Below are 12,001 nucleotides of genomic sequence, written 5' to 3'. Positions count from 1 at the left end.
TTAACATTAATTTCCTGGAGACTAAGCATAATCCTAACCACTATTTGCCTAACCCTATAATCCAAAGGCAAAAGCTTTGTCCTAAACTGGACGAGACATCCCCAATTGACTGACATATATCCCCCAAATGTAGCTTTGTTGTTATAGTCAAGCATTGATTCTACATATAAAATCTTCAGTCATATCAGTCAAGTCCAGAGTCACCCCAGTAGGTCAATGCACGGCCATGAATCATCAATGGGATTAAAGCAGTGATACATTAAAATTTAAAAGAAGACAAGTGGAAGAGCTTACATAACTTTTCACAGTTCAGTGGTTTCAGGGCTCTTCCCACAGAGCGCATCCTTTCTTTGACTTAAATAGTATCTGCTTCACATTAATGATGGATGACACGAGCTACGAGTTTTCTGTCTTTATTCTGTTTTCCTCTAGACATGATTTATAGTATTCTAGTTTGAGAGCACTGTCGTATTTGTATGCATTTTTCCTTAAGATGAGTCACTGGCTATCAAAATACTGTGTTTGACCATACACACACACACACACACACACACACACACACACACACACACACACACACACACACACACACACACACACACACACACACACACACACACACACACACACAGTACTTGGAAAAGCAAAGGTTCCTCATGTTTGCTTTTCAGAACTGTTCACCTGCAGATGTGTCATCACACATTAGACAAACTGTGACTTTAACTCTTTGGCTGCTGAACTGAATTGAGTCTTTACAGAAAGTCGTGTGTTTACAGTGTGAAATGTTGTTCGGTTCATGGTAAATGTAACCTGAGCCTGAACTATGAAAACAATGTGTCTGCATGTGTTTATATGTGTAAATACTGAGCTGATTTACTGTCTTTTGCTTATACATCGTATAATAAAAATATAGTTATTCACCAATGCCAGTTCAAGTATTAATGTGTATATGCATCAGGGCTGGGAAATTAAACATTATCAAGAATTATCGCAATATCATCAATAGTTCAAAAGTTCAATGCATTGTGTAAACACAGTGTGGAACATAACTGGTCCACCTCATAGTTGTAAAAAACCACAACCGTCATCCAGGAGGAAAAATCAGTCTTTAAACTCAACAGAAATAATAATGTGATATTTATGATGGTGATTTTCGATATGGACTGATGTGAGTTTGAGTCTGAGAAATCTCCTGGCTTATTTAAAAACAGAAAGAAATACTGTATAAGAAAAACAAGACATGACAATGACACCAAAAATATAATAGACTTATAAAGTTTGATGTGACAAGTCGGAAACAAATGCCTAATCTAAACATCCAGCATTCTTTGAGCTACATTCACTTTTATTCGAATTTTACCCTCTGTACATTGAAAGACATACAAAATAAATATCCAGAACATTGAGAATTGTAACTTTTAGTCTTTAATATTCATTAGAGATTTATTTGTAACTTAATATCAGCAAATTTAGAGAGACCAAATATAGATTTTTTGGTTTTAAACAATGATGTGGATTGTGATTTGTCTCAGTATCTCAGTCTCTCTGTGACCACTGTGTGATCATTAACCACGTGTGTGTACTGTGCTTACTCACTCCATATAACCTGAAACAAGCTGATACTTTAGAACACTCCAGTGTAAAGGTGATAGTACATGTAACCAGTCACAAATCATTGATTTTACTGAATCCTACCACATGAGAATGATCCACTTCTAAATCTTCAATCGTGGATTTACTCACTCATGTTTGTCCACAGACTTTATTTTAGCCTTTAACTGAGGGATCATTGATTTTGTAATTCATGTGTAAAGGCAGTTTCAGATAAAAATACTTGTAAGTGGGCCGTGTACTGACGGAAGGATCTAGGGTCATTTCAACCTCTCAGACATTATCAGCACATTGTACCACCCCCCCTCCCCGTTCATAACTCTGCTCTTTCGCAACGTGTTCGATCTACACAGCTCGGCCAATCAGGACGAGACCCAATCCTCCTGATCCATAAACCAACACTGCTGCTGTCCTCTCTCCCTCTGTACAGTACAGTACAATGTGTTTCCCGCACGCAGGACAGAGATGAGACGTCTCTGAAACAGCCTCTTCTCCCACAGACAGAAAGATCTCAGACTCTACGTTATCTGCATTTCTCCCCCAGCTAAAGGTTTAAGTCGGAGCTCCTCACCTGTGAGAGGAGCGGTGGTGCAAAGGAAGTAGAGAAGTGTCTGTGGGGCGTCATGTCTGTGCTTAATATCCTCTGCTGTTTGCTGTTGACCTATCACATCAGTGAAGGGAAGAAAATCAAAGGGAACAGAGCAGGTGAGTGATGTTTAAAATCATCCCAGACAGGGGTGTTCAAGACAATTGCTTCTTCTTTTATCGATTAATCAATAAATATAAAATATATCAAATTAACGGATCAAAGCTACAAATCAACAGACAACACAGGAGACGGATGGACCCCTGATAGTTTGGATACTTTTATGCTACACATGGTGATGGATCTGGATTATTGATTTTATTTCAATATTAGACAAACCTGGAAGAATATAACACATCCTGAATATAATTGTAGCCATTTTAATCAGTTTTCCTTAACAATGATGCAAATAATGAGTGAATTCATTCATGATAAACTCCTGGTGACGCAGTTTTCACACACGTTGCCAAACTGCAGTTGGAAAATTGGGCCTTTGACCTCTTAAAACGTGGTTTTTACAGCCAGATTTCATCCCATCACATGTAATGGTGTTTGGTTGTAAGTGGATGTTAACTTTGGGTTCTTCTGTTTTATCTTGTTTTTAACATCTATTTGAAGTATTTTAATTTAAATCCAACACTGGAATCCATTAACGACACAAGGCTTTGTGCGGGAGTAAGAAGCTGTAGCCACATTTCTTCATATCCGTTCTGTTGTGAAAAAACCTAGTTGCTGAAAATCTTTTGGGCCTGAACGGTTATAGCTCTGATGTGTTTAGGTTTTTGTCTTTTAAGTTTCTTACAGATACACTTTGTTTTAAAAAAAATTTAAATTATCCCCAAAATTTCATTCAAAAATGTATGAAAATGCAAAAATGCTGATTTAGGCTGAGAACAGCTCTTCAGTCACAGCCTGCAAACATTTATTTTTTTACATTTGGCACTGTGCTGTGGTGGTTACAGAGCACAACTGATAAAGAGCACTTTTTTAATTAGAGTGTTTATGCTCTATAATGACTTATAATGAGTCAGGCCGTTTTCATGTGCTCTCCATGTTCATGTGGATAAACAGTCATAACAGGGAGGAGACGTTTATTTAACGGAGACACTTAAGATGAATGATGGAGCGATAATTACTGTCATTACTTTTACAGTTGAGATGTTTTCATAGGCTTCATCTCAACAACCAGAGCTCATCCGGTGACAACTCTGTCACTGATCAGCCCTGGGTTTCTGGTCTTATTAAAATTCAAATGTGAGAATAATAAATATGCTGGACAGAAATCGATGGCGAACGATAAAGGAAATGTAATGAACATTTCTTTGGAGCAGGATCTATAATGTTTGAGAGTGAGACTTGGGAGGTTTCTGCAGCGGTTTCAACATTTTAAGAGAGGAGGGATTATTCAAGAACTTACGAGAGGAGTTGTTTGTGATATGTGTGTGAATCTGCCAAAGAGGTCTGCATGACCCGGGAACACAGCAAAGTGCCTCTGAGTTAGTGTTAGTGACCCTATATTGGAAATGACTGTTTGATTTCTCCCTATTTACTCTCAGATAATCAGATCAATACACAAGTTAAAACCATTTCTTAGCTCTCGAATGGACAAACAAAGTGAGATTTCAGCACGATCTGTCATCAGTCAATATTTGCAAAGCACTTTAATACAAACCATGCAACTCAAAGGGCTTTAATAAAACCAATAAAACCAATACAAATTATACCCCGACCAATCTCCACCCCATCACTGCACAGAGTAAGACAATATTAACCATATAGGAACTGAGGAAACATTATCATAAATCTAATTATTTCAAACGAGGAAACACAAGAGATAACATGATAATATAATATAATAATAACATACTAAAAGAAATGAAAAAGGCTAACGATTCATAAACTTCATAAAACGCTGGATAAAAGTGTAAGAGTAAAATCATGAGGTATTATAGTGAAAACTATTTCAAGTCAGCAAATAGCAAAGGTAAAGAAATAATCTAATAATTAAATAAAATGTAATAAGAGGACATATCTGTAAAACAATGTAAGGTGTTTAAATAGAGAGATAATTAAATAAAAAGAGTGACTAAAAAGAGAGGTAAAAAGAGAGAAAATTATGAAGTTAAAATAATGAAATGATAAAAGAGATTTGAAAAGGAGACAGATAAAATACTAAAAGAGGAATAAGTAAAACCAGAGAAAAAAAGTTGGGTATTAAAGTGAAAATTATTCAGAGAGAGTAAATAAGTAAGTAAACTATTGAGTAGATAAATAAAATAGAATAAAACAACACATCTGTAAAACAATCTAAGATGTATGAATAAATAAAGAGACAATTACACAAAATTCAATTGAAAGGTCTTGAGTTTGTTTTTTAAAAACCTCAGACACCTGAAGAATAACCAGAAAACGTCTGTGCTTGCAGTGGACACAGAGCGGAGCACGGTCCTGAAGGGGATGGAGCCTTTTGTCAGCAGCTCGCTCTTCGGGCTGTTTTTAGAAGGTGAGGACACCTGCACACTGGACCCTCTGCAGCTGCACACTCTCACCTCCTGTGGCTTCAACAGCAGTAATCCCCTCATCATCATCACTCACGGGTGGTCGGTAAGGTCAACTCCCGCTCTCCTCACGCTTCGCCGACTTCAACCACTGCATACAAAACATGGAGCTCACCGCGTAGAAGTAATCTCTTGCACTTCAGCCCCTCTGCAAACAGAGGTGGGCGCTCTCAGATTAGGAGCATACACTAAAAACAGCTCGGTGGGCCTCATCTCCACGACTGACGGTTCAGTCACTGAGAAGTGACACTGGACTGTTTTTAAAATGTGGAGCTCGGCAACAAGAGAGAGAACATGTTCAAAATACTGAAATAATGACATACACATAAATATTCTGAAATACCTGCAAATAATTGACTGAATGAGATTCATTCCAAAATGTGACTTTTTAGATGGATGGATGGATGGATGGATGGATGGATGGATGGATGAGTGGGATTGATGGATGGATGGGTTGGATGAGTGAGTGGTATAAATGGATGAGTGGTATATAATAGATGGATGGATGGATGAGCGATAGATATAATGGATGGATGGATGAATGGTATATATAATGGGTGGATGAGTGGTATAGATGGATGAGTGGTATATAATAGATGGATAGAGGAGTTGTATATGTAATGGATGGATGTATGGATGGATGAGATGTATATAATGGATGGATGGATGAGGGGTATATATAATGGATGAGTGGATGAGTGGTGGATGACAAACGGATGGATGTTATAATGAGTAGAAACCCTTTGATAAGACACACATCTCTAAGCAGCAGTTTCCCCTCAGCTGGATGGGATGATGGAGAGCTGGGTGCTCAGGTTAGCCACAGCCCTGAAGACCAATCTGAAAGACGTCAACGTGGTGATCACCGACTGGTTGTCCCTGGCTCACCAGCACTACCCCACTGCAGCCCAGAGCACCCGCACTGTGGGAAAAGACATAGCTCACCTGCTGCACTCACTTCAGGTCAGGGGGATTTCAGTTTGATTCTGAAGAAACACTATTGAACAACATGAATGTAGTGCAGTTGCCAAGACTATGTCAAATATCTGTCCAATACAGGAAGAGTACCAGTACCCAGTAAGAAAAGCTCATTTGATTGGCTACAGCCTTGGCGCTCACATCTCTGGATTTGCAGGAAGTTACCTGGACGGTCCGGACAAGATTGGAAGAATCACTGGCGAGTTTTTCCAGAGCAGGAATGCAGTTGTGTTGCGCTAGCTTACGTCTTTCATGCCAAAAACCTAATTTGCAAAAGGATAATGCACTTTTTTATTCCGTATTCTAAAACAAACCAGTGTTTCATGTTGAATATTGTTGGTTTTTCCAGGTCTGGATCCAGCAGGGCCACTGTTTGAAGGCATGTCTCCCTCAGACAGACTCTCCCCAGATGACGCTGAATTTGTGGACGCCATCCACACCTTCACCCAGGAACGTATGGGCCTCAGTGTGGGCATCAAACAAGCGGTGGCCCATTATGACTTTTACCCTAACGGAGGAGACTTCCAACCAGGATGCGACCTGCAAAGCATTTACGAGCACATAACCCAGTACGGGCTTATGGGTACGATAAAGAACACACTGGGACACCTTAGAAAATATATGTAGTATATGTCGTCTGGGGAATGTGTATTAAACCACATAGAACCAAGATGTCACACAGAAAAAAACATCCTGCTCTAGTCATTGCAGTAATGGTGACAATTTTAAAAGTAAGGTCAGAGAAAAAGCTAGGATATTTACAAAATGTTTATCCTCTGGGAACCATGAACATGCCAAAAGATTATGACAATCCACTCATTGGGTTTCCCTGGTATCATGGTGATGCATTAAAAGACCAGCTTCAAAGTGCCACCTTTGCACTAAAGCTGAATAAATCATTTGAGGAGTCCATCCTCTGGGGAGAATGAATGTGCTCAGTAAGTTTCAGGAATTCATTTCATGATATTCTACCCATGTGGATTTTGATATTTCTTGTATGAAAAACGTTTTACCCAACTGGTGGCGTAAGGAAGCTTCCACAGGCACCAAAAACATCACAACTCAACCTCTGGGAACCATGAAGAAAACTCAAAAGGTTCCTGACTTATCTACATTGTCAGCCACCGTCAGGGTCCTCGCTTTAAAGAGATAGTTCACCCAAAACTGAAAATGCTGTCATTGTCTAGTCACCACTATGCCGATGGAGGGGTGGGTGAAGTGTTTGAGTCCACAAAACACTTTTTGAGTTTCAGGGGCAAACAGTGTTGCAGCCAAATCCAATACAATTGAAGTAAATGGTGAGTCCTTATTCAAACGCGAAAAAAACAAGAGAACAAAACACAACATGCCTTCATACTGCTCCTGTGGTGGCATTCAAGGGTCCGTACGCCCCTACATTCAAATTCCACTCTAAACGAGGTAATTTACACCATGTTTTTATCCTAAATGTCTGCTGTGATCCTCCTCCTCCGGAGCCAACTCAAAAACGTCACCTACCCCTCCATCGGCATAGTGCCGAGTAGATGATGAGTGCATTTTCGTTTTTGGGTGAACTATCCCTTTAAATAACCTTCAGTACAGGAGTGGACTCTTTTTCGTCCATTATTCTTGTTTATTTTGCGCTTTGTTGGAGGATTTTTTTGTGAGATTGAAGGGAGTTATTTTTTCTTTCAGGAGTCAGACCATTCCGCTTTCCTGCATCTGAGCAATGTGTTGTGCAGCCTAACTCTCTGGTTTGCCTCCTCCTCTGCTCTGTCATAATATTTTTTTTTGTCTTAATAGCTCTTGTCACCTCAAAACCCTGCTTTAGAAGCCATATCTTGGGCACCGGTTCATCTTTTGCTTGTTGACAGTTTCTAGTGCAGCGTCGAAGCAGATGCATTTAATTTCCTCTAAGCGGCTGTGGGATTTATGGTGCTTCACAATCCAAAACCCATTCACATCATGTGTGACAGTGACAGCCACATTAAAGCGTCTGTCATCCCCGGGAGCTAATTAGCAACATGTGGCCTCCTCCGCTCCGTCCATCGCTCCGAGCTGAGCTGCCTCCAGGCTACAGGAGAAAAGAGCAGAACAGTGTCACACTTAATGAGACTCTTTTAGGAGCCATGACGGAGGGACAGTCTGATCAATGTCAGCATTTGGTGTGGAATTGATCTGTCAAAGGCTGTTTTCAAAAACTCTTTTATAAACCTCCACCATATGTTTGTTTCCTCCCAAAGGTTTCGAGCAGACAGTGAAATGTGCTCATGAACGCTCCGTCCATCTATTCATTGACTCCCTGCAGAACAAAGACAAGCAGAGCACGGCCTACAGCTGCACCAATAAGAGCGCTTTCGACCACGGTGCGTGTCTGGACTGTCGGAAGAATCGCTGCAACACACTGGGCTACGGTATCAAGAAGGTTCCCAGTGCAAGACAGAAGAGGCTCTACCTGAAGACACGCCCTCGGATGCCTTACAAACGTATGTGGTTCTTCCTCGTGATCTCAACCAAACCGCCTCAAGATACATTTCTATACAGATCTCTAATCTCCAAACAGTTCTGCATGTCTGTCTTGAAAAATCAAGGCCCAACAGTCCCCTCATGAAACCATTTTTAAATTCACTGGATGCGGATATTTCTTTGGATCTACACCAAATGCCAACACTCATTTGATCATTTATATGATTTATAAATAACATGCCTGATTTAACAAGAAGCACAATTCCTTTATGAGAAATCATTGAAAATGTTGAGAAAAACCCTGCAAAGAAAGTGGAAAAAAAAGATCTGGAGCCACCCTGTCAGCCGGGTCTGGACTCAAATTGAATGGATTCTTCCTTGGGTCATGCATCACCCCTCCACAAAATTTCATGGAAATGGGTTGAGTTGCATAATATTTGTTAATATTCCACTACTTAAATTTGAGATACTTAAATTGACCTTATTTGTTAGTGGCCATATCTATTTTCTGCTGCTTTATACTTTTGCATCACCAATTTGAAAACTTAAGTTATTAAGTTAATATATATTAATGTGTTGTAGGTTAAGATAATAGTTTGTTGATCCTTGGGTCAGTTCATACACTAAGTCAGTAAAATGAGCCCCACTTTTACCAGCTTCACAAAATATGATCTTTACCTGTAATAGATTACTTCTACTCTTTAATGTTGCTAATTTTACTTAAGTTACAGGTCTGGGTACTTCTCCTTTGGGGAACAGAGATAAAAAGAGGGAAAACAAGACATAGATTACAATTTGAAAAGAAGCCACATAAATATACATCATATTTGGCATTGTTGTTTATAGCACAAGTATTTAAAAGGGTATATCAATTCAAAGGGACTCTATTTGCATTATAATATGATGAGATATGACATTTGGATGGATAATGCATCAATTATTACTAATCATCAAAATGGAATTGACTCACAGTCTCACATTATCACCAGTTGTAATCTGACAGAAAGTACACATTGTGCTGGATGACTTGTCTTCATCTCCTCCTCCTCCTCCTCTGCTTCTATTTGTCCTCTGAAGTCTATCATTACCAGTTCAGGATCCAGTTTGTCAACCATATGGAGAAGATGGAGCCCGCTCTCACCATCTCCCTCACCGGAACGCAGGAGGAGAGTGGAAACCTCCTCATCTCCTTGTGAGTACCGTACCGACCTCCCATCGGGCTTACATTGCATCACATCGATGCTCAGTGAACCCTGAACCCTCTGATACATGCAATATGCAGCTGGGCTCTCAACGCCGTAGTGGAAAAAAAAGAAAGCAAGTTGAGGGGAACAGCTGACACACATGGAAACAACTCGAGCCCCTGCATGAAAGAGAACTGTAAATGGGGACGATGGAGTGAATTATTTACTTGAGACACTATTCACTAACAAGTGTGTGATCCCTCGTGTTCTGTGTATCAAAGAGTGTGAGCAGAGGAAATCTCAAGTGCTGCTCTGCTGCAGACTTCTGTCACAACAGAGGGTCTTTGCTTTGTTGTAAAGAAACGTGACGGCCTTTTGCAGGATGCTCTCTGCTATAAACATCTCTTTCTCTCTTCACTTTCCACCAAAGCACTGAAAAGATCACGGGAAATAAGACGTACACCTTCCTGATCACCCTGGACCGAGACTTGGGTGATCTGATGCTGCTCAGATTGCACTGGGAGAAACCGGCCCTGTGGAAGAACGTGTGGAGCCGGGTGCAGACCATCATGCCCTGGGGCGGCCGGGAGGGAAAACCGCTGCTGACTGTGAAAAAGATCAGCATCAAATCTGGCGAGACGCAAAAGAGGTACTCCATCTTACACGTAAAAGTCCTCGAGTAAAAGTCACGTATATTACGGAACTTAAAATCTTATTGCACAAATTCCTATTTTTCTCTACACAGAAACATGAAAGTTATGCACTTATGCTTGACTAACCTCTGTGTGCTAGAAAATAAAATTGTTATTTTAAATTAAGACCGTAAACTAATAATTAGTGTTCTGAATAAACTGCACCACATTATTTGTCATCAGCGATTAAAATATATGCAGAATGCTGAATGTATATGTCGTCACTTGACCTTGAAATACTTTGGCTGCATCTCAAAAAATCCAGAATCGTTGACTTAACATAAAAAGTCATGGCAAGCTCACAAGGGATGAAAAAGTTTTTATGTTATTTTACAGTGTAACATTAGGACGTAAACAGCATTTTAAATTGAACCTGCTGGTAGTTTAGGGCATCAGCTTCTTCTTTGTGCAAAGTGCAGAGAGAGATGTCGCACAACCCTCCAATAACATACAACACACCGTGCTTTATTACACAATGTTGTCAGGTTGTTGGACTAACGGTGGTGGTATGGACGGTCGTTTCCAGTTTACTTGTATGTAACCAAACAAGTATTCAGACGACTCACAAGGATTACAAACACCCAAATGCAAACAACATTACGAGTATATTTTCAAATACTTAAAGTTAGAAACTAATTTGAGGGGATGCTTGTTTAGTATAAATCATATTGTATCATAATCATTTAGATGGAGATCATGTTTTTGAATTGAAAATCCTACAACTTAATAAATGTGGGCTAGAACATAAAAGACTATATTACTACTATAACATGTATGTATTGGTACAATATAACAGAAATAGTTTCTAATAATGATAAAAATAATAATAAATTATAAAAATAAAAAAATCTAAAAACTGTACTGTGAATACACTGCACTGTAGGATAGAAGGACACATGAGAAGTCAAGCATAATTATTTTATTTTCAGAGGATTGTTAATACTTGAGTATTATAATTTAATGTAATGCATAATTAAATGTTCCAGTATAAACGTAAAAAACCTTCCACATCGACACTATTGAAGACTTGTAACGCCCCCTAGTGGATTGTTCCCTAATCACAGGAGCCAATCATGTCAACATTGCTTTTGTTTTCCAGAACCTCTTTCTGTGCCATGACAGACAACGAGCAGCATGTCGAGTTGTCACAAGATAAAGTGTTTGTGCGCTGCACAGACGAGAAGCCAAGACAGCGCAGAAGAAAGCTCAACCAGTAGATCTGTGTGGGTTCGTCCGATATGTTCCACTGACTCAAGATCTCTAATGTCCCACCAGGTCACAACAGGATGACATTCTGCTAATTTTATTTTCTGAAAGATGTGGCACTAAACTAATGTTACACATAGTGTTACTGAGGATAGAAAGCACACTAGCAACTTTTGTAAACTGTGTTTACAATTTACAGGAGCATGATGTTTGAGTATATGATGTAATTTTTAGAGTACAGCTTGTGATCTGCTGAGATTTACATCTCTGTCCACAAACAAATGTCTTCAACAGTTGAACCTTTGCCAATTTAAATATTAACCAGACAGTGAACAGAGTCAGAAGTTCAACGGCCTCTTGATGACTTTCATTCCAAAGAGTGTACATGTATTTTTTTTAAAGCGTCTAATGTTCTATGTAAAATGATCAATCTCATAATTTAAAAACAAACACAAGTCTTGCCAATAACTTCATATGAATATATTGTTACTCAAATCCAAAGCAAAGCAATAAATCTACACTTCTTTTCTTTTCTTTTCTATCTGGTGGTTTGATCTTTTTCTCCTCATCTGTGAAGGTGGATCTTATTTACACACTGACAAACGGATTCAGAACCAGAATGTGCGAGATAGCTGAGAGGACAAAAAACAAGAACTTGTTAACGGCAGTGTTGAGTTAATGTTAAACAAATAATAAAAATTACTAAAACTGAATGAAAACATAGCTAAAAAGATTTGACAG

The 12,001-nt window shown here is 39.2% G+C and overlaps 1 protein-coding gene across 1 annotated transcript; it reads left to right on the top strand.

The window, feature by feature from the left end:
- Positions 1-2,019: 2,019 nt before the first annotated feature.
- lipca (lipase, hepatic a) lies at positions 2,020-11,801 on the top strand. Its single transcript, XM_035154157.1, has 9 exons — positions 2,020-2,316; positions 4,623-4,801; positions 5,539-5,718; positions 5,815-5,932; positions 6,083-6,316; positions 7,956-8,198; positions 9,256-9,370; positions 9,793-10,011; positions 11,154-11,801. Exons 1-9 carry the CDS (start codon positions 2,235-2,237, stop codon positions 11,269-11,271), a joined length of 1,488 nt encoding a protein of 495 aa, XP_035010048.1. The 5' UTR covers positions 2,020-2,234; the 3' UTR covers positions 11,272-11,801.
- Positions 11,802-12,001: the final 200 nt, after the last annotated feature.

This window comes from Hippoglossus stenolepis, chromosome 1 (assembly GCF_022539355.2).
Source record: "Hippoglossus stenolepis isolate QCI-W04-F060 chromosome 1, HSTE1.2, whole genome shotgun sequence".
Lineage (NCBI taxonomy): Eukaryota > Metazoa > Chordata > Actinopteri > Pleuronectiformes > Pleuronectidae > Hippoglossus > Hippoglossus stenolepis.
Note: the sequence above shows the minus strand (reverse complement) of the source record. Positions and strands in the feature narration are given on the sequence as shown.